Raw genomic sequence first — 23,243 nt, forward strand, 5'->3', positions numbered from 1 at the left:
ACAGGCGATGGCGTCCGTGACAGTCCACCGTATGAATGTATTGTATTACACCGGCACTTGATTTTTGACCGTATTCGAAATCCTACGTACAGTGTCCCTGGTGTCTCCTGGAAAATAGCAGAAAATAGCGAAATTAGTGTTTCACTCATTTTCACAAGTCTCCATTATTTACTTAACAAGTTCCTCATTTTTTTTAGTCCTCTCCGTAGCTTCAATTTCCTTCATTCTTTTCAACCTTCTCTTTCCACGCTTCTCTCAAGTTCCAACCGAACCTGTTAAATCTCCTGTCACAAAAATAGCTCGCCTTGTCTACAATTCGAAAACAGACTCGACGCCTATTCATCGCCGCAACCGGCGACCACCGAGCCTTCAGACCGATCCGCCGTTCGATCGATACGAACCGACCCAAGTTACTCGACGCGTCCGACCGCTCGAAAAGACCGCCGCCATCCTCGATTCTCCTGTTGAACGATTTTTCCTGGGTGACGTTATACCAGAAGCAGCGTCGCAATAATTATTCGAAAGGGAACGACCGATAGAGCGGTCGATACAGCTTTAGGGTGGCAGAACGCGGTTCCTCGTGGCCGTGGATGGACGGTCAGTCCGCGGCGGTGTATACGCGCGCACACACAACCCCACCAAGGGTAGAGAGACAGAGAGAAAGGGAGAGAGGGCAGACGACATGCGCCTGCCCTCGTCGCCGCGCGTTATAATGCGCGAGGCCCACGAACGGAACGAACGTCGTCCGACGACAGTCATTCAGAGCTCGACCAGTGTGCCGCACGTTTCGTGGCTCATCACGCCTCCTCGTGTCTGCATCGTGCTCTCACGACATCGCATCCGCCCTCGAGCCACCTGAGAGCGCGGCTCGCTTGCGCACTGAAACGGTGGAACCGTAGAGGAAACCAGGAAGGAACGATGCTCTGAGGGTGGCCGTCGCGTGCGGACGCCTTCGTCTACCGCTGACCCTTTTTTTTTCTCTCCTCTGTCTTTCTATCTTTCTCTCTCTTTCTCTCTGTCTCTCGTGATACTCATCGACGCGCAGAGGGGCAAAGTAGACGCCAGTGACCAGTGAAACTCGTGGACGCAAGAATCTGCGAGAGGGTCGGACAGTTTCCTTGGAGTACGACTCGGTGAGTGACTCTCCTCTATCAATTTCTTTTATTCTCGCGTGGCGGTGAGGGGGGCGGGTCGTTTAAGTGCGAGGAGATATTGAATGAAAACACGATAGAGGTTCGCCACGCGGATAAGTGTAAACAGCTAAAGGATGGGACGTTGAGTAATCACGGCAGATTGAGTCGATAATGTTGCGAATTGTATTATGCAAGTTGCACTGCGAACAGTCGCGTCAACGGTATAGACGGATAGCCAGAGTAGTCCTCCTTAAGAGAAATAGGAAATTAGGAGGAAATCGGAGGGATTTCTCGGTTGGAGTTGAACGTGAAATTCGTAATATCGACGGGGGGGTTGTTCATACCTTTTCGTGGGATACTCTTTGCTGTTGGGTCTACGGTAGACGTAGGGAAGATAAAACGGCAGCCGCTTGAATGAAAACAACCCTCCTAGCGAAGAGATGTCGCTGGCTCCCCCTTAACAAGGGCAACCCCCGTTTCAGGTTGGCTAGTTACGAAATCTTTTCGTGCAACGCCAGATTCCGTGGTGCGATAACGTGGGACGAAAACTGGGTTCGGAAAACCCGGTCGGTGACCCACGTGGCCTATTGATTTTCTACCCCGCCACACCGCTACGTTCACGCTGATGGAAACTGGCCTTTCCTCCCATCGGTTAGCGCACCCTGCGAACATCGCGTTAATCACGTCTGCCTTTAAAATCGTTGACCTCCTGGAAAACAGGAATTTTTTACCCCAACTCGGTCGGAACTTTTTTCTTTTAAATATTCGCTATAGTAGTAAAATAAAATTTGAACAACTCTTAATGAGGATCTCTACTAAAAGCATAGCTAATCTAAGTTTGATTACATATTATCACTATTGAACTAGGATTTGTTTACAAATAGAGCAAATGGTTTAATACTTAACTGTCTGTTGATCGGTTCGATTAATGTCTATTTGAAACAGGCTTTCCAATTTTTTTAGGGCGATATCGAGCGATCATATACGACGGGGCGATTCGTCAGTGTACCGTTACAAAACACTCCTCGTCCCTTATCACAACAATCGGCCGTTTTCCTGCAAACGGATCGATAACATATCCACAGCGTGATTCGAACACGTTTAGTTACCATTCCTGACAGGTACCTGGGATCGTTCGTGGGTATTTGGTAAACACACGCGATACCCGAGACCCGGAATATCTCTTAGTCAAAGATTGACAATGTTACCTAAAAAAAAAAGAACAAAATTAACATACAATTCAAATTCCTTAATGGCTACCTTTACAAATAATATTCATCTCTACACTTGATATAGGTACAAGTCTACGATTCAATTATTTAAAAAAAGATATCATAATGATAACGACAATGATTAAAATAAGAAATAAAAATTTCGAAGCGTCGCTGATTTTTCACAACGGCCACTGGTTTCCAGTTGTCGTGGGTCGGCAGCGTCGAACGGATTTAGGGGGACGCGGATTTTTTTTAATAATAATTTCCGTTAATCGACGCCGTGCGAAGGGATCGATATCACGCGGTTATCTTCCACGGTTGTCTTAAGCAGAGATTACGTTCACCGTACAGACGGTGAGCAACGCGGCGTTGTCTGCGAGGGGATCAATAAAAACTGACGTAATGTTCCATGAAAGTTTCGGGATCCACCAGGCCCATAGGAATTCTTTCCTGTAGTGCACGTGCTCGAACAGCAGACCGTTATAGCCGGCGCTGCACGAACATTTTCATTCGATCCGTAAACCGTCCTCGCTTCTTCCCACGTGAAACGAGATGAAGTGATAACGAAATTTAAGTCCACGTCACGTTGGCCAGATACGTTGCTTATGGGAGTTGCTCGCTCCGTTTCCAGAATGCAATTATGAACTTCCGTAGTCGCGTTCTAGAGCTAGTACTTGGTCGATCTCAGCTACTCTAATTTTCCAACTTGCTTATACGAGTCGTTTCCTGTATCATTCTACCGTTTCAATACTCTTTTTCCATCTCTCGGATTTCATTCTGTTTCCTCCGCGTGCAAAGGGCTTTGAGAAATAATCTTGTCACTGGCAGCATCGCTTGTTCCAGTTCTGAAATGATCGTTACGAGTATTTGAGAAAGTTGTCAAACGGTGTTCGACCGCGTCGAACAGTTTCTAACTCTGGGAAGACGAGGGAGGATAGAACTAGTGGTAGAGAAAAGGGGCTTCTAGATCGACCATGGGCAAGTTCAGAACAAAGTTTTCGAACGTATACGCGGGGAGATGAAAAGGCGTGTACAATACAGCGATACGTTCGTGTGCGCGACTCATTTTCACGCGTGTGCGTGCGAGGCTTGAAGCTGTACGAGTGCCAGACGAGTCGCGTCCCGAGGAGAAAAGGGGGTTGGCTCGTACGACTCTCTCTGCGATTTACTAGGGGATAAGTCTATCCAATCGATTCCGTTATATTCGTCTATGTCGCGTGTCGCTTAAAAATTTTCGTATAAAAGTATCGCTTCCAATTCCCAAGTTCAAATATTTGAATATCGTTCGCGTCACGTGCACGTGGCCCCTGATCCGTGCACGTGGCGCAGTCGTACAAGCGATTATCCGCAGTATGAAACAATATGTTGCGTTATAATATGCTACACACCTCTCTAAGCACTAAATACACGCGAAACTCGATGCCTCTCATGATGGAGACAAAACACTGGTAGCACCGACCGCTGACACTGATCGTGAGCCTCGCGTGGCACCCCCTTGTCCCTGCGATTCATGTTTTCCAATTGCGTGAGATCGATCGTGGATACTTCTGGTGTCGATTACTCGTACGACTCAACAAGTAGTCGAGTTGCTCGCCCTAAAACAAACAAACTTTATCAGTATCTACAATACGTTCGTATGTACAGACTGTCACAACTATTTCTAGCTCATCGTGTGATTCTACCACAAAAATAAACTACCAGCTGATTATAAATAGGAAATATGCTCGCGTTGATATCATGGAAAGCGTCGGAATCTTTGAGACAGCCTCTGTACATAGATTGATAGATGAGGTAGTAAATAAAAGGGGAAGAACGAGGGGTAAACGGGAGGGAAGAGTCCAGGTGTTGTTGGGTCTTGTCAGGTTTGTTTGTACACCTGAACCTCTTCTACGGTTCGATTAATGCGTACTTCCCCTCTTATTTCAATTTTTTGGAATATAAATTCGATGAAATTGTACTGGCGATAAATTGTCCCTCCCTTTCTATGATCAGGTTACGAATTACAAGACGCGACCTCGTGGATGCAATTACAGCTTGCGTCCCGATCGTCTGTATAAATACGTGATAGACTCGACTATTGATCGCGACTGTTCCACTAGCCATATTTACGTGCGATGGCTTCGAGGCTCACGTCGCAGTTTTGTTGCTCTCGTCTTTCGTGCTCTGAACACGATTCACGTTGATCCCGCTCGTTTCGTCTGATTACGCGTGTCTTCCTCTCGTTTGTTCGCGCGATATTGCATAAAGGACGGTTTCTCATCGCGTGCAAAGATTACGAGGATCAACAGGAAGGAACAATGCGATACGCCTGCTACGGAACTTTTGGTACGTAAAAGGGATCAATTTTATCGATGTCCCTTCCGTTATCAGTGAAATAGATTTGTGATACGATGGTTATTGTCGACACCAGATACGAAATAGGTTTTATAAACGCAGCGGAGATAGAAAATGTTAAAAATATTTTTCTACAGGATTAGCCAATAAAGAGCCAATAATTCCGCTGCTGATTGTAAGTAGATTCAGCCAGACGCGTCCGATTTGCCGTTCGAGCGGACGATGCGTAGCTGAATCTACTGAAGCCATGTATGATGCATCAGGAATCAATAGAACGTGTTCTATACCTGCGGTTTAAAAGCCAGTTCCTACGCTAATTGATATGTTTCACGCGAGCGTTTTTTCCGCGACTTTTTGTACAATATCTTCCCAAATTTCGTGCGCGATTGATGACCTCGAGGACTGCCGCTGTCAGTCGAAGAATTAACTTGAAATATTCACCGGTGAAATCGACATTAGACCGCGGTTATTTATGTGCAGAAACTGCAAGTTACTTTCGACGGTTTTCCTCCTTCCGTAACGATATTCGCGTGTGATTGCTTTCTACGTAAACTGTCTCTAAATTGAAAGTATACAAGCTTCCCCTGATCGCTATAAAGAATCGACTCGAATCGATGTATTAAAATACTGCGAAATATGTAAACTGAAAGAGCGAGAACGTCAACCGAAGCCTAACCGGTTCCCACGTGACGCGTTAAACGCCCCAGAGCTAGATCTTGATTTCATATTAAGCAATTAAGGAATTAGTAATGTCCAGTAGCTAAATTGCAGTCCTAAACGATCGACAAGCGCAATCGATCGATCAAGAACTGGTTTGCCACCTTTGAATATGTTCATCAGGTGCTAGAAAGGTGTGTACCTACGTTCACGCGTGCTATTGGTCCGCTGACGATCAATTCGAGAGAAAGGGCAATCGGTAAAGGCGCGTGGTTTTCGTTATTTCTCCACGAAATTTTGGTTCGCGTGGTCGGAAAGTGTTTTTTATTCATTGGTGCATCGATGACCGTGAACAAGGCCCGAATGCGGCTCGATCGATGAAGGGTACGTAACCGATTTCCATCAATCGGTTCCATGGATCGACGAACGTCGCTCGAACGTGTTCGCGTACTCTCGATCGGCTTGATCGACGTCCGTTTTTAACGAGCTCCGTCCTGTTATCGCGACGAACAAGGTGCAAGGTTAAATTAAGTGCAGATAAACGAAACGTTCGTCGAGCAATAGATTCTTACGTTTCATCTAAATGAGAAAGTCGTCGACGCTTGAATAATGACGCCGCGTGTCATCTGCTATTCTCCCGCGAGTACATCGGCGACGCAGTGCTGATCGAGGATTTGCGTTTACGTGTTTACAATCTCCTAGTGAAACTTGCGCTTCGTAACGTAGATCACGTGGCGCTTGTTTTCGATTACCGATATGTCGATGTGAGTAATGTTCATATTCAAAGCTGAAGTCCTGTAAAGATATCGTATTCTTATAAGGTTTCAACATAACGCGCGAGCGTACGCGCTTGCAAATGCCAAAGCATTCGCTTCGAGTTTGCTCAAATTGAAAATGACGAATATATGAATTTTTGGAAATTTACTTCGTATCGGCGTGCCGCTTCAAATATCCGTCGCAGAGACGGCAGAGGGTAAACGATTAGGAAATTTCCGCAGTCCAGCAACCGGACGACATTGCAAAGGCCAACCAGGTGATTGAAAGGCGTGGGTAGAGACTGTCCAACGCCATTGGCCGATTCCAGATCCCGCGAAGGAGTGTTTCCCTTCGAAAAGTGGAATACGGAATCTCGATGACGTGATCAGCTGGCAAAAGTTTGCGTTCCTCGTGTCGTTGCCACATGAACATTCCGCAAACCCCGGCTAATTATGCTGACGCTCCAGTCTGTTAATCATACAAACGCAACATCGATTTCATGTTTCCACGTATAAGGATACAATGTTTCTCGAAACACGAGTTGCTAAACTAACTCCGCGTTCGTACAGATCGCGCAATTTTACTTGCATTGGAGTATAAATAAATGCAGACTTTTGCGGAGCACGTTTCTCGCTGATTGATTTCTTTGCCTTTCTTTTCACGAATCGTGTCTCGAGAAATGACACCATTTCCTTCCATATTGCTATATGTTTCCCCTATAATGCCCTCTTCGCGAACGGCCAGGGAGCGCGATGGACTTAAAAATTTCACAAACACGTATCATCATATGTGAATGCATTTGTATTAGTTACGTCATCGGCGGAACCGTAGAAAATACTGTTATTTTTTCATTGTGAAAAGTAGAACTTTGCGCGCACTTAAATGGCGTATCGCTTTAATTAACAAAGCATAGTTTACATCGCTCGACACTTATCGGGTAATATGTGAAATAAATTCGATGAGAGATAGCAAAAACGAAAAAAAAAGTAACTACGTAGTCCATTTCACGATTCGGTTTTTTCTATAAATTTCGAAATCAATTATGTTTATTTTCACATCCAAGGCTGAATTCTTCCGGTCTTTTAGATTCTGCGGCAAAACATTCGATTTATTTATACATCGTACTTTTCCGTGTAGAAGGAGCAACGATGAATTGGACAGAAGCGTTATCTTTCCTTAGGGCAATGCATTATTCAGTTTAGGGCGAAGATACGGTGGGAATCCCTGCGAGGAAATTTCTCTGGCAAAAGTGGAGAGGAATAGTGATAAACAGTGTCTTTTCCGCGTACGATGCTTCGTTGTACGATGCTTTTATCTAATGGAACGAAAAAAGAACGGAGATAAAAAAAAAATCGAGGTCATGCTTATTTTATACCATCGATGCTTATCTCATTAACAACTGCTATCTTTTAGTTTCAACTTAGTAGAAACGCGGAAAAATAGTCAGAGGTATTGTTCCGTTGAAAGAAAGAAATTCTAATTGTAACAAATCATAGATCATTGCAATATTAAATCTCTCATAGAATCGGAAAGTGAAGAAAGTACTTTCGTCACTTTTTCATGATAAGTGAAATGGAAAATTGAGGCGTAAAGATCGCCGTGGTAATAAAATTGACTCGTACTCGATTGGTTCCATTGCAGGGAGGATGTCGAAGTCGGGAAGCATCAAGGATGGCGAGAAGGGGCCGTACGACCCGGTTCCCTCCGGGGACAAAGGGAACGAAGAGATCAAACTTGAGGCGAAGATGTCCCTGCTGAACGGCATCACGGTGATCGTCGGTTCCATTATTGGTTCTGGCATATTCGTTAGCCCGACTGGCGTGCTCAAGTACACTGGAAGCGTGAACGCTAGCCTCCTGGTGTGGACAGTTTCCGGTATCTTCTCCACGGTGCGTTCACCTCAACCATCTTTGTATTTACTAAGATTTCGTTTCTCCAACATCTCTTCGTATCGTCTGAATAAAATTTATGAAACTTAAGATAAGCTGTCTATGGTGTGAAATTAATCAGGTCGAATAAAAGTCAAAGATAAAACCAAATTTAACTATTTTACATTATTATATGTCACAGACTTTTTTTTTATAGCAGATAGCAAACTATTTTTGGCACATCGATAGATAGTTTTCGAAATATTCTGAATGAGAGCTTGTGGAAGAGTCGTGTAACATGTTTTAAAGAGCCTGTTCACTGGTTTGCACGACAGGTAGGCGCGTACTGTTACGCGGAGCTCGGCTGCATGATCAGAAAGTCGGGCGCCGATTACGCGTATATCATGGAGACCTTCGGACCTTTCCTGGCGTTCATCAGGCTCTGGGTTGAGTGTATGATAGTGCGACCTTGCAGCCAGGCCATCGTGGCCTTGACTTTCAGCGTTTACGTGCTGAAGCCGGTGTTCCCGGACTGCTCGCCCCCGGACGACGCAACGAGGATACTCGCAGCATGCTGTATTTGTGAGTCTTTTTTTTTATATACACGCATTATTTCCTCAATGTTTTCTATACCAGCAAGTACCCTTGCCTATTATTCCACTTGTTTCTTCTCTTCCTCGTATGAAAATTTATTACTCTGAAAGTGAATAAAAATTGTGTGAATTTTGAGCGGATGCAGTTCTGAGTTACATAATGATTAATCGTGAGATAACAGACGGGAGAATAAAGGTACTGAATTTGTTTATTCCCACGGATATTAAATTGCAGACGAGGCGTTGTTTAATCGATATGATTTGTCCCATTAGAGGACGGTCCCTCCAAGAACGGTTCTGATTGGATCGCCGGTTTTTCTGATCGTTCCAAGAACACCATAGAACTATCCCCCGCAATTGGATGCTCGTTCCATCGCCATTCACGACTGCCATCCTCGGCTAATCGAATTACTTTCTCCCGGCTTTATCGTTGTTCATCTTTTTAGCTGGCTCTTTAACTCGATTCCCTTTGACAGGACCTCGGCTTGAATTCATTTCACTAGTAAGCCGTTGTTTTATTGCGTGTCTTGATTTTCAATGCCGCGGCAGATCTTTTTCCACTTCTTTTAAATAAACTCAGGAACTCTCTAAATGCCAAAGGATTATGCGTGCATAGGAATACTAAAAAATCATTAAGGGTATTATAAAAATACGAATAACTTGATGAATAATATATTACGTTGTCTTAAGTACTTGAAAAATACTTATTAAAAAGCAGGAAGATCAAAGGTTTTCACAGGATTGCAAATGTAAGTCAAGGCGAGTGCTTGCATACATAAGGTTCCGTTTTCTCCAGTGGAAATGTTCTCCAGGGAGCGACGTGGAAATATTCCCGATCTCCTTGGAATCCTCTTGTTCTGAGAGATCGGCAATACCCTAATGGTCTACGGAATTACACCCTCGCGTCCATGGCCATTTCTTTTTCCAGAGAAATGTGGACTACCCGTTCTCCATTGTCGCCGCGTCCTTCGGGGAGCTTTCGAACATAATGCTGCGCCTTGTTACGCGAGCAATTTGTAATTCCCTCAATAATCCTAGCCTTCCTGCTGTCTTCTTTCCCGTTTCCTAACCAACGCTGCAATATTTCCCGTGGTGACTTAGCAAATATCGTTCTTCCGGTTTAATAAATCCTCCAGGGGAATCACGGTCTCATTTTTCGAGCGCCAATTAATAAGCACTTCGATCTAGCTCGTTGCGCTCTCTTCCCTTTAAATGAGCAATGCAACATTGTTGATTTTAATCGTATAACCGATGTGGAAACTGGAATTCGCAACCATCGCAACAGTGGCCTTCGAAGCCGCTGTTTCCTTTTCAGCGGACAAGTATAACGGGACAAAACACAATGTTGCACGCTTTATATCTGGAAATATGCGGACTTCGTGTGTTCCTTCTTGAATCACGATCGACTGCAGAACGATCTCCATGTGTCTCCTGCGGCGACCGCTTTCGAGAATCGTGCCAGCTGGGAATTCCATTTACGATGTCGTGACCAACGATTTCTGGTAAATTATTGGAGGAAATTATTCACCGTGTTACGTTGCTCGACTTTCGTGTACAGTACACGGAAATCTATTAAGGAAACCTAATATAAATTGTAATATACGAGCAATATACAATTACTTCCTGTTAAAGGAATAAAAGAAACGAATTTTACCTCGATGGATACCACAGGAAGAGTAAAAAAAACGTATTTTTCGGATATTCTACATGAAGAGATACCACAAAGACGATATCGAGTTTCTGCGGTCGCAGTCGTTCTGCCTTTACTAGGTCTCCGCCTTATACTGAGTGGAACTGTAAAAGAGAGATTTCTAAATAGCAAGAACAAATTGTATCATAAATCTTAAATAAGAACGTAATTTTTCAAAGTTATCACAATAGCCACGCTTGTGTACGAGGAAGTTATTACTACAGTAGAAATATTCTCATATAATATCATGTGACGATTCATAATTCTTATTAGTTTCCTTAACAATCGTATCATATTATAGTGTAGCCTATAGAACACGTGCTCACGGAAATATTCTGTTGCTTTTCTGCGAACGAAGTGTTTCGAAAAATGCATTGAATTGCACTTATGAAGGAAATACGCACAGTTTTGATGAAGAATCATTTTTCAGACCTCTCGCAAAGTGAGAGATATGCCAGTAGAGGCTGATTCGATTGCTGAGTAATTTTTTTTTATTTTGTAACAATGTTTCCGTTTGCAACGATAACTACCTGTTGAGTTTTTACGCGACAGTGACAAAGATAATAAAGTAAGAAATGTGATTAATTAATTGAAACGAAATACCATGCATTTACAACTGCGATAGTGATAACGAAATCCAGCGAAGCAAACTAATTACATTAATACTAACAGAGTATTAATGATACCTAAATATAAAATGATTAGCATACCTGCCATTACTATGACTTCATCGATAATGAGCAACCACTTTACTAAACCCATTATAAATTTGCTAACAATCACTATATTTATGCACGTAATGTGGATTGCATTATAAATTAATGCAATTATACTAAAATTGTTCTGAAAAGGAAATGTGCAAAATTACCAACGATAACAGGCGAATTACCAACTGCTTCTCATTCCGAAAGAGTCGCTCTTGAAAAAAGTCAAAGGTTAATCAGAGCGGCGGCGAGGGAAACGCAATCTCCTGGCGACCGGAAACGGAACCGTGCCTCTTTCGCGATGGATGCAATAACGCGTGAAATGTAGCGGGACTGTTACGATCCCGATGGATTCCCCGATAGCCACGCGATTGTCTCGCGTTCCCGAAGGAAACGAGTTCCGTTTAATTTCCGAGAACCAGGGGAAAAGCGAAATGGCGGCACTCCTCCGCTTTCATCCTCGAGGTAAATGAAAGCTTTTGTGGATCTTGCGCGTTTCACCTCGCTCTTTGTAACGACTCCTCTTCTTTGAATTAACTTGCGTTTTCATCTTCGTCTCTTTAATGCTCTTGCGCGGTAGAAGTAGTATAACCATAGGAAACGAATCTTTTTCTCTTCTTACAATGATCCTCGTAATCAAGACAGTAATCAACTTCAACATCGTTTCATCAAGATTATTCTTGGTTACATGTTACCAGCGCGCATAGTGGTGCAAAGGAAAATTGTTTCCTAGAACGAGCCTCCAGTGGTGGAGATCAATAATTAAGTCCAAGGTAAATCTAGTCGGTCCAACGTGTGCAATTACTTGCAATAAGGTTTACTGGCACATTATTCAATTAAACCTCAATTTTTTCCAAAGAAAAGACTAACTGAATGTCTCCCTATTTTCAACTTGCTCTTAGTACAACAATAGACTGCCTTGGTGTACTACTTGAACCAGGAATAATGTGAGAACGAACCGTCTGACGATAATAAAGACAGTCAGAAAGTGGAAAACACGGTCGAACATGAATAGTTAAAGGGTTAACCTCGCGTTGTGGAACGGTAGGAGGCATTGACACCGCGCGAGGGGCATCGATATGTCGGCCAGTGGAAGCGGATCGTGGCTGGGCGTCGTCGGAGACTCGAGTCGTACGTATCAAGAGAAAAGGCTGCGCCAGGCAATCACGTCCTATTGCGATTAAACGTAATCTTCTAATAACGTGTCAACTGGCGGTCGCAACAGTATAATTCGCCGAGGGGGGCACCCGAGAGGAGCGAAGAGAAAAACCATGACCGAGACAAGCAGGGGAGGGGAGCAGACGGAAGAAGTGGAAGACCAGTGACGTCTGGAGACGTTTCAAGAAGAAGACTCTAACTGTTCGATCCTTGAACTCTCACTCTCGCAGGGGAAACATTTCTCTGCCGCAGCCGTGTCGCTTTCCTCGTTACACGGTGCACGACCTGCTTAAACCTGGAAAAAGTAGAACGAACGATTTTATTCCCCCTGCATGAAATTATCTTGTATGCTTCTACATCCTCCCCTTCCTTTCTTTTAGAACCGTAATCTACCTGATCACGAGAAAAAGTGCGCTGAATATTGAACAGTTTTATTTTTCCAAATAACTAGCTACTGCACTTTCAGATCTCCCCGTTTTCTTTGCTTTCGCTCTACCTACCACATTATGATCTATCCGACCATAAAAAAACACACCTCGAACGAGTAGATCCGACTGTGAGAAATTATACTTTTGCCAAATGACTACCTTCTACGCTTCCGTTTCTTCCTATTCCATTCGGCTGCACTGTAATCAATCTCCTGCTGAAAGAAAGTAACGCTTTAGAAGGATTCTATTTTCTTGCTATTTACATGAGAATTTAGTCACGAGGCCTCTTACTTGTTCTCGTGCTGGTTTACCATAGAAAATATTGGTGAAACTCGTGGAAGTAAATCACGCGAGGGGCTTGAGTTATAGGAGGCCAGCACTGGCGAAGACGCGAGAAAGAAGGAACAGCCGGGAGAAGGGGACCAGGGCGGAAAGTCTCGCGATATTCTTCGAGATGTTGCGTCAGTCGGCATTTCTTACTTTTCTTCGCTAACGAATCCGCCAAGGACGAGGGACGACGGGCCTTACGTCTCGAGGTGGAATCTTTTTCCATGGCCATGCAGGCACGCGCGTTTCTATAGGGATCGATGAACCTTCTTCCCGTCAAATTTCGTCGTCATTCGAGCTAGCCGTCTCACTGACTCAGCTCGATATCGACATTTTCTTGCACTGCCTTAAATTCGATAAAATTCCGCTGATTTCCTTGACGAAATCCCACGAAATTTGATTCTTGAAGTCGTTGATCCTTTGGGCGATAGATCAGCATATTGGGGACCAACGTTTCGGTCACGCGACAGGTCTTATGCATGCAATTCCACTGGAAAGATTAAAGATCAATTTCAGTAGCATTGTTTTTGGATCAATTGTACTTTAAATGCTAACTCGAATGTAAACTGATGATTAATTTACATAATGCATGTCGAAAAGTAGTTGAGAAATATTTTGTTCGAGCAATGGTTATTGTGATAATCTTGTGAAGATTTATCGACTCGAGTTTACCACTCTTACATTGTGATGAAACGCACACTATATTGAACAGACTTCGTTTGAAACCGTACCGCACGTAAAACAGCCACGTGACCACATTAAGAAGGATCTTAGCGCGCGTTGAAAATGTAAAATCTCCGGCTGGTTGCATCAGATTTTTGACACGCGACTCCATTACGCTAAAAATACATTAACTGTTACACAACAATGTATATCGATGAATAATCGTCTTTTTAGTCTATAAACGAACAATAATTATTCTTTACGCTTCATGTTGTTCTTTGCAAACATCATTAATATTCATGAATCATCCAAGGATTATAAAAATTAATTATCAAACAGATTTGCATAACCGTCTTCTATCATTTCAATTTTTCACTGCGCATATATTATATTATAATATCATCCACTGACAAAATGATTATCGACATTTAAGGGTTGAAAAAGCAAATCTCCAGCTATTCCGAACAAGGATAAAAATAAAGAAAAAGGGAATAAAGATATAAGTCACATGACAAATGACACATTTGTCCAATCCTCAAGAGTACACCCCAATGCTTTTGATAAGACGTTCACCAACACCCGGTTTCTGGTTCGCCAGGTCGATAGCCATCCATGCTCGGTTCCACCCCTGACATCGTCATGGTTGGTTGGACTGGTGCCAGTTAGTCTGCAAACGTTAGACTACAAGTGCGTGGAACCGGTTCCGTGGTATGAAATGCTAATGTCATCGATTTACCTGACGCATATCGCTAAACAAATGAAGGGTTCACCGGGTGCTCGGGCACGTGGGAGAAACGATAGGATGGTTGTAAAACAGGAGTCACCAACGACTCCTTAAATGTCGTTGAGCTGCACTACTGTCGGCGATGGGGTGATACAAGTAATCTAGCTGCAGGGGTTCGTAATTGAGAGTCTATCATGAGGTTTACAATTAAATAGTCGAGCGAACCAGGGGTAACATTTTATGGAAGACAATAAGCAATTAATAAGTTATACCGATGCAATTAATTATAAGTAATTATAGGACCATAGACTCACTCTAAATACGATCCTGACTGCCACTGATATTATAGCAATGTTATTCATTTTCAATTTCATAAGAAGAAAATATTATTCTCCGTCAAAGTATAATCTATTCGGTCTGTTTAACATAAATATCACTGTTGTCATTATACTTCAATTATCTGTGCACTCAGAATGTACTTAGTATGTTCGATATCGTTAATGGTATAGCCAGCGTCATTAAAAATACTGTACCAATACCTTGATCAACGATCTCACCATCTGCGATATATCGCAAGGGAACGGAACTAGCTATAACGCGAATCGCGCAATCACACGCTCATTAACATTCTGCAACCTTTTTATTCGTATTGTAGCGAACGCGAAAGTTTCTCGAACGGCTGGATAGTCGCGTGTCACCACGGTGATTATTAAGAACGAACGTCGAACGTGATAGGCTTTGATAGGCTTCTGCTTCGTAATTCCACGGGCAGATGAATCTAATTAATACATTGTCGTTGTGTCAGAGAGATACAATAATTTGTACGGTTTCCTGCTTTATCTGGAAGAAGTTCCATGTTATCTTCTTTTATAAATTTCTTCTTTAGGATCTCGCAAAATAATTACCTTGACGATTAAATATTTTCACGAACGTATTCCAAGTTCAACTTCAAGGTTTGATGTAATATTCATTTTGAATAATTTATATTGCAGGCATCCTGGCATTTATTAACTGCTGGGACGTGAAATGGGCGACCAGGGTGCAAGATATCTTCACGTACGCGAAGCTAATCGCCCTCTTCGTCATCATCCTCACTGGAGCTTATCAATTATTCAGTGGTGAGTATTGAAATTTTCATCTTTCTTGTTTCACCACTTCAAACTGCAAGCTGCATCGAATCATGTGTACATATACATATATATATATATTCTTTTTAAGATTCAGTAAATGTTTTATGAAAAGATCGAAATGTCATAAGATATGTACAAAAGTATGCATACGACAAAAGGACCAATCGTTGCATCAGCCCAACTTTCTCTGACTGAATTGAGTTTCTTTTGTGGCCTGTCGATCCTCGAAACACCAAGTACCATTCCTGCCCTGTCATTCTTGAATAAACCCGACAAGAAAACGTGGAACCAAACGTTCCTTCAGGCGATCCTCTAGAAAGTCGATCGATTAAGGGGTGTTTTTTTACTGTTGAGAGCGTTCCTCGGGAGAAAAAGAGGATTAGCGTGAAGTTCTGTGCGTGGTCGATTAATTTTTTCGGGGATGAGGGAAGTCTTCGCAATTTTCCATGGTTCTCCTTTATAATAAACTGCAATCCTTACGAGTCTGTTGGAAAAATGTTATTCGTTGCGGAAAATGGTTAAAGGATTGCTCATTTTTCGATGAGAATTCTTTAAATAAAACTAATTTCCTTAGGGAGGAAAAAATTTCATTCAGAATTATCTCGATTCTTCTAACTTTTACAATTGTTTTCTCAAATTGACCTCAAACGCTATCGAACGACCGAGAAACGATACTCCGTAGAGTAAGAATATAAGTCAGTTTCCCTGTCGAATACGCTGGCTGTTTGCTCCGCGTTAAAAGGCAATAACGCGCCGGCTATTTCTTGGGCAAGAACTCGAGGAAGCCCGCGTTAATGTCCCACCACCCACGCCACCCCTGAGAGCCAGTGTAAGACCGTTAGGCGTCTTTTCACTTGCCGGACGAGACAATTTGCCCAATCAAAAAGGTGGGTTAAAGACGCGGACGTTTCGAGGTGGACGGTGTGCGTGCAAGGAATCTGTTAAATTGACCTATTCATTGCGCTCGAATGGGTCCCTGTACGAACGGATTATCGGCGCGTGAGAACTTCTTTCACGGTTTCAACAAGTTACGATAAAGACGCGAGGAGTTTACTTCGAAACGATGGAAGAATCAGAATTCCTTGTTCAAGAGTTATTCACCTCTCCTTTTTGTGTAGCATTTGCGTCGTAGTTATTATCCAAGGTAATGCACGTCGATTAACCAGGTTTTTGATCGAAGTGTCGTAAGAGATATTGCGAAAGGAATGCCAGGCGGATACCTCGAAGTGACCAACGATGTTTGATCGATTGCTTTTGGCCGTGTTTCGCAGGGCACACGCAGTATTTCACGTTCGACAATACGAAGACAGAAGTGACGTCGATAGCACTCAGCTTTTATTCGGGATTGTTCGCTTACAACGGTTGGAACTACTTAAATTTCATCATCGAAGAGCTGAAGGACCCTGTCAAGTAAGTGAATCCGCTAAATGCCTGAAAAAAGCAATCAGCGTTTTAGCGAACAATCTGATAACTACAATAATAAATTTGCAATTTATCATTTAATGAAAAAGGCTGATGGTGATTTTTCAATTTTAAGCAAGGACTTTTTACTGCTTCTAAAGCACGATAACTCACTGATATTTTGTACCTATCAATTTAAACTTTCTATTCCTAATACATAAGAGTATACAAAAACTAGTTTAAATGATTAGTTATCTCCTGCTTCGAATTCCTCTTTTTGCACGGTAATCAATTTAATGGATGGTTCGTGTACAAATCAATGCGAACAGATTCGTCAGAAAAATAGTACGAACGAAATGTGTCTCAGCCAGTCTCGTGCAATGATTAACAGCGATTGCAACAGCCGGTCTCGTGCATCTATTAATTAAAACAGAGGGTCCTAAAGCTTGGCTTTATTGACATGGACACGGGGTCAAACGAGAGCTTTTACTCTGTATTTCAAGTCATTCAAGGTCAAATATTTTATACGCTATAAGTCATTCTTTCAATTAAATTCTTTTGGGACCACGTCCTGCCTTAAGAAATTCGAAGACTTATAATTACTCCAAAACTGGATTTCAAGTTAAACATCTGGCTTCACCTTTGTTTTCTCTCTTCAGAAATTTACCAAGAGCCATTGCAATATCGTGCGTTCTTGTCACCGTTGTCTACGTCTTTGCAAACATGGCATTTTACACGACGCTGAGTCCGGTGGAGGTTCTCGGAAGCGAAGCAGTGGCAGTGGTGAGTTTGCTTGAAAAGTTGGGTCCAAGTTAAATTTCTAATTGGAGATTGATTTAAGCAATTGCGTTGAGAATATGTATTACTGTTTCTTTTTCTTCAGACCTTCGCAAATCGTTTATTCGGTATGTTCTCCTGGACGATACCGGTATTCGTAGCCCTTTCGACGTTCGGCGCTGTAAACGGGATTCTTCTGACGTCGTCGAGGCTCTTCTACGCTGGCGCCTGTGAGGGCCAGATGCCCGAGATATTGACGATGATTCAAATATCAAGGCTCACCCCAACGCCAGCCGTTCTCTGCATGGTAATCGAACGTTTCATTTCCTTTAATTTCTTCCTCTCTGTTTAACGAAAAAACAGTAATCATCTGTACAAACGATTCGGAGGTTCGTGCAATTTCCTGGCTCCACTGTGATTTCTTATTTACCCCTCGAGGGAGACGAGGTTCTTTAGAGATTTCAGTTTGTTGATTTTAATTGCACGGAGAAAATAAGTGTCGCAGGAGATGATTGAAATCTTGTTTAATCTGTTACAGGCTCTTTTGTCCATGCTGTACCTCTGTTCTTCCGACATCTTTGCCCTTATCAACTACGTTGGCTTTGCTACTTGGGTATGTACAATTTTCTTACGTGAAGAGTACTTATATTATTCTTTTTAATGAGTTTCTGCTAACTAAACACGACTATAATTATTTGAAATATATACCGTAAAATGGTAATAAAAGAAATATGTACTTTTCGTGTCTTGCAACGTCTTCTTGACGAGGTATCTCGTTTTATGTTCATCCGTTAGGACAATGATACGGATCAGGTTTGCACAGTGCGCCAGCATGCAAATGAAATCGTGTAATTGTCCGCCATTATGTCCCAAGTTACGCATCGAACGTTGTGACACGCACACAAGCCACATACGGATCGTCAGTGGTACCTGGTTCGCCACGAATTATTAGCCCAACCGGACGAGTGACAATTTTCTAATTGGCTCATGCCGCTCGATGTAATTGGCAGCATTGTCCGACTTTATAAAGGAGCATAAACGTGCCCACCTTGTCATATCGCCTGACTCTCGCTCTGAGCCATAAACACGTACATTACCTACAGAAAGTTCATTTTTTTTTTAATTCAAAAATTTAACTCCACATTTTAAATTCTACATTAAATGTATTCGAATTTGAATCGAAGGAATTCAACTTCGTACATTCAAATTTAAAGGTTCAAATTAAAAATTTGGAATTCAACGATAAAGGTATAGAAAGACTCTAACTTCTTTTTTACAGTTGAGCATAGGAGTCTCAGTCGTCTGTCTACCATGGCTCAGATGGACGCAACCGAACTTGCCCAGGCCCATTAAAGTGAATCTCTTCTTCCCTGCGATCTACATCCTCGCCACCCTCTTCGTAACCATTGTGCCCATGTACGCTAGTCCTGTGGAAACAGGTAAAAAGATCACCCACTCGATCAACGAGTGGATCAATGTTATTTAATTAAGTAAAAGTGCAAACTAAAGCGATACTTCTCTTCCTTAGGATACGGTTGTCTAATGATCTTCTCCTCTGTACCTGTGTACTTTGTGTTTGTCGCGTGGAAAAATAAGCCGAAGTTCTTCCAGGAAGGAGTCGGTGAGTACGGATTACAAACGCAGAGCACAGATAGAAAATTCTACATACATCAGCACAAATATAAATAGATACAGTTGAACACTTATTGTTAGAGGATTTAGTTGAGTTTTCACTGTTGAGGCTTTCAGGTCTAACAAGAGCACCTCACATTTAAGGATCTGAAGTATACCACCGTGATTACCACTTTTGGTTTAATTACTGTAAAAACTGTAAAAATTCTTCAAATTTTATTTATTTTTTAAACGAGTATCAGGGTGGTATATACACTCCTAAAGTGCAATTATATTTGAATGTTTAACAATTTAGAAGTAATAGCTAGTGTTATAAAGTGGACCGAGGAAGCCCCAAATCTTTGATTACTTCAGTTTTTGATTACTTGCAGTGTTCTGATTAAGTTACATGTTCACTTGATTCAACATTCTGTTCGATGTTCACAGTTTAGTTTTATTCGAAGCGTTATTCACGTACGTTTGTTTCTTTTTTATTTCGTTTTTGTTTAACTGGAATCTGTTCCCGCAGGCGCCGTTACCAAAACATTGCAGAAGATGATGGTAGTCGTCGGACCAAAGACTAAGGTTTAGAGAAAAGAAGATACACTATGACATAATTTAACTCTCTACATGTATCTCACGCATGCTTAGCATTTGTTTATTTTCATCGTCGAAAATCGTGACCAAGCTTCTCGCTTCTCGGACTAAACGCATGCTGATCATTCTTTATCGATCATCCACGAGCACTGTATACATTCCTGAGTATTTTTGTTCTGCCACTTAGCATATTTTCTTCAAGCTATATCTTTAATTATTGAAACGAAAAAAAAAGCAGACCTTTCTTTAGTTTCAAGTTTTTCACGGTACTTTTTTCAAAAGTTTATGAGGAATATATTCGCGCAATGTCATTTATATTTGCTATCTAAGTTGCGTAACTCTCAATCAGTCATCATTAATTCAATAAAGAAGAACAGAATGCTCATCGCCTTTAGATTAAGTTTGCTAGTACATTGTTCAACTTTCTGTTTGCATGCTGCACTCACATAATCGGCACCAACGCACACTTAACTCGTACAGTGCTCTAACATTCTTTGCACCAGTAAAAAAATTGTAATTAACGCATATACGACCGAGACTAATCAGAGATTAATTATGCAACGAAGTCCGACCGCTCATTTCTTTAATCGTGATGTCGTCAGCTAACGTTCAACGGATCATCGTTTAACTAAACATTGATAAATAAATAATAATATTATACGAGGTACTGAAAATAGAATTTTAATGTTATTTTATGACGACTTCACGACAAATTTGAAATGTATACTAACCATCTCTTCCTCTAGAATGCTCTTCAGTCAATTCAGAACAAAAGACTAATTGTTTATAATTGTTGTTTACAGTAAGCATCACGAAGTTCCTGCAGAAAGTAATGCTGGTCGTTGGCAAGTCGAAACCCGCTCAGGTTTAATCGCAGTCGAAATGGATCTTCAGGCTCTACAACGACGACTTCCGGTTCTAAGAGAACCAATCGCTCTTGCACACTACCCGAGACGCTCACGGAACGTTCTGCTTGGTTTAAAATTTCTACATTGTACTTTTACGAACTTATTTCAACGGAAACATTCCAGTTTCATTTACATTCTCGTATTCCAGCGAATCTTCAAATTTTAGCAGAAGTTAAATAGCAAAACGATCTTCAAAGTTTCAGCGGTGCAAAGTATTACGCAAGCATTCCAGTAGTAAGTTGAATAAGGCTCTTGTTAGTGTAAAAGAGACGTTCTGACCAGATTCAGCCATATCGAAGCAGAACGCCTGCGAATGGGCAATCGCGAATGCTGGTTCTCTTAACCAGTTGTCATCCTTGCTAAACTGGTATCAAGATTTCCGCGGTAATTTATGATCGACGCGTATTCAGTGGTGATGCAACATCGTGAATATCCAGCGACCACCGAAAATTATTGTATTTTAACATAAACGGAGGTGCCAACAAATGTTGTTGTCAGATGGAAACACGATTTTCATCTCCGCTGGCTACGCGGATGCGTTCAATTCTCTCGCACGACTTGACAGAGACATTTTATTGTTACTGTGTCCGTTTCATTGCACATTGTATTATCTCCATCATCGCGATTCGACCCTTCGTTTCGAGCCATTCACTGTCGAGCCTTAAAGTAGGAATAGCAGTTCGTAGAGAACCTCTCTAATTAATTTATTCTCTTCCCTTGTCGCGTTGTCAACGATGGAAAAGATTCCTCGATTATCATTAAGAAATAAACAGAATGGAGAAGCGAAGGGCGGACGTATCGCAACGCGCTAGCACTCGATCGCATAATACAATAATCGTGTTTTACTGCCACTGTTGTTGGCGCGTGCACCATAATTAACACCGTAGCAATCGCGAGCAAAGTTGTTGCTCCTTCATCGATCCACGAGGGGACAGCCACTCCAGTTACTTTGGCTATTCGAACATCTTCCTTTATTTTCCTATTCACTTGCATTCTTAAATTCTTTGAGAGCGTGTTTAACCGGGAATCGATTAGGTTGATGGCTATACGAAACGTCGATTTCACAAACGAACACACGCTTTGATGGTATATAAAAATTCTTCGAACATTTTTCCTTCATTTTTATCCAACTCTGTCAGCTAAAATCGCCGAATGAAAACTTTGAAAACGATATTTCGCGTATGCATCAACTTGATAGAGTAGTATCGCGTCTGTGCAGAACAGAGCAAGCTTACGAGCGTACGAATTTTAGAGTTTTTATACTTTTGTAAACGTACTCTAAGATCCTTAAGGCGATTCCAGCCTATTTCCTAATATCCGTATTTTATTCAGATTCCTTTCGTTTTTATCGTTACTTCGTTTTGTCCTGCGATGAATGCATGCGAGTGCGTGAATACACGAGGGAGGAATGTTGCAAGAGATTGATGGAAGACTGTCCTGAGTGTGGTGTGCGTTTTAATCTTCAACTGGTAGAATAGGCTCAGAATGAAATTTATTTTTTATTCTAACGCGTAATTATATAGGTTCAACTGTTTTAGGTGTTTCATCGTGTCGGGTATGTGGTATTTGAGTATGTACAAAATTAATTGGCCACTCTTGGTCGCGTGAATTGTCTTTTCCATTTTTGTACTTTCGATGGAAGAAGCGTAGTAACATCTCTCGTGTAAGACTAATTAGAACTCGGTAAACTTACTGCATTCAAAATTGGAATGCAACCACGTTAGAACGAAACAATAAATATTAAGTTCACTACGTTTCCTCTATCCGTATTGGAATTATCTCAAGTATTGTACATTTTATCCTCCAGTTTGTACGAAAGATTGAAATGAACTGGAGGAAAATTGATTTGTAAAAAAAAAAGATACAAGAAACAGTAAATTGTATTAATTTAAAATGTGAGACCTCGACGTACCAGTTGAGGATTCGGGATTCTGCTTAAATAGAGACGAAAAGATCTGTCTTAACGATTAGTCGACTTCGCATCGTCAAGTTTAAGATCGTTAAGGCACACTTTATCATCTCTTCTTAAGATTGTCGTTCACCCAACGAGGGAATCGCAGAATTTAAATGGCACAAACTTTTCGTCACATTTTCTTCTATGTCTGTTCTTTTTCTTCTCTTTTAAATTGAACGTCGAGGAAAAACACGGAGGAAGAAGAATATCAGGCGGCTCGTAAGATTGTCCTGTCCAATTTAGTAGAATTACTGCGAACCTCTTAAGACTTAATCCTTTATTTAGCTCTCATCATCGCTATATGCAAATGCTCACGCGCTGTGATTTTTATTTACTGTAGCCAGGCTTTTTAATTCCTTTCGAGCAACGATTTTTGGAAACGATTGCCGACGCACGGACTTTTCGAGAAAAATTTCGGGGAAACGTTCTTCTTTACGTGGCTGTAACATAAAAAGATACCATTGTACAGTTTCCAGATAAAAATTGGTAAACTGCGAGACATAAATTGATAAAAGATTTCTTGATAAAAATGCGACGATCATACAACTTGATCTAATACCTTGTGACATATCTGAGAAATATCGACACTTTTTAGATGCGTATTGTTGTTTACATA

General features: G+C 41.7%; 1 protein-coding gene and 2 long non-coding RNA genes across 5 annotated transcripts; 1 reads left to right on the forward strand and 2 right to left on the reverse strand.

Moving 5' to 3' along the window:
- Positions 1–877: 877 nt before the first annotated feature.
- On the forward strand, positions 878–22,556 carry LOC143427803 (Y+L amino acid transporter 2). 3 transcript variants are annotated; one of them, XM_076902261.1, is made up of 12 exons: positions 4,452–4,672; positions 7,736–7,983; positions 8,298–8,544; positions 15,242–15,367; positions 16,651–16,789; positions 17,440–17,563; positions 17,664–17,864; positions 18,096–18,170; positions 18,837–18,996; positions 19,086–19,178; positions 19,698–19,753; positions 20,569–22,556. In XM_076902261.1, the coding sequence occupies exons 1-12, from the start codon at positions 4,645–4,647 to the stop codon at positions 20,569–20,571; spliced, it is 1,500 nt and encodes a 499-aa protein (XP_076758376.1). In that variant the 5' UTR covers positions 4,452–4,644; the 3' UTR covers positions 20,572–22,556. The 3 variants fall into 3 exon arrangements, with proteins under 3 accessions (XP_076758377.1, XP_076758376.1, XP_076758375.1); XM_076902262.1 differs by lacking the exons at positions 4,452–4,672; positions 20,569–22,556 and adding an exon at positions 878–1,133 and having other exon boundaries at positions 19,698–19,759; XM_076902260.1 differs by lacking the exon at positions 20,569–22,556 and having other exon boundaries at positions 19,698–19,759.
- LOC143427805 (uncharacterized) lies at positions 14,521–16,732 on the reverse strand. Its single transcript, XR_013102365.1, has 4 exons — positions 16,600–16,732; positions 15,530–15,740; positions 15,155–15,417; positions 14,521–15,080 (listed from the first exon to the last, which is right to left on the reverse strand). It is a non-coding gene; the product is annotated as an uncharacterized LOC143427805 (long non-coding RNA).
- Positions 17,453–18,650, reverse strand: LOC143427806 (uncharacterized). The gene is made up of 3 exons (XR_013102366.1): positions 18,295–18,650; positions 17,666–18,232; positions 17,453–17,572 (listed from the first exon to the last, which is right to left on the reverse strand). It is a non-coding gene; the product is annotated as an uncharacterized LOC143427806 (long non-coding RNA).
- Positions 22,557–23,243: the final 687 nt, after the last annotated feature.

The sequence above is a fragment of the Xylocopa sonorina genome, chromosome 10 (genome assembly GCF_050948175.1).
Source record: "Xylocopa sonorina isolate GNS202 chromosome 10, iyXylSono1_principal, whole genome shotgun sequence".
NCBI classification, from domain to species: domain Eukaryota; kingdom Metazoa; phylum Arthropoda; class Insecta; order Hymenoptera; family Apidae; genus Xylocopa; species Xylocopa sonorina.

Coding starts and splice junctions, on each gene's coding strand:
- LOC143427803 (XM_076902260.1), top strand. CDS start 4,645: ATGCGATACGCCTGCTACGGAACTTTTG. Junction 16,790..17,439: donor GAGCTGAAGGACCCTGTCAA/GTAAGTGAATCC, acceptor TTCTCTCTTCAG/AAATTTACCAAGAGCCATTG. Junction 18,997..19,085: donor CGCTAGTCCTGTGGAAACAG/GTAAAAAGATCA, acceptor TCTCTTCCTTAG/GATACGGTTGTCTAATGATC.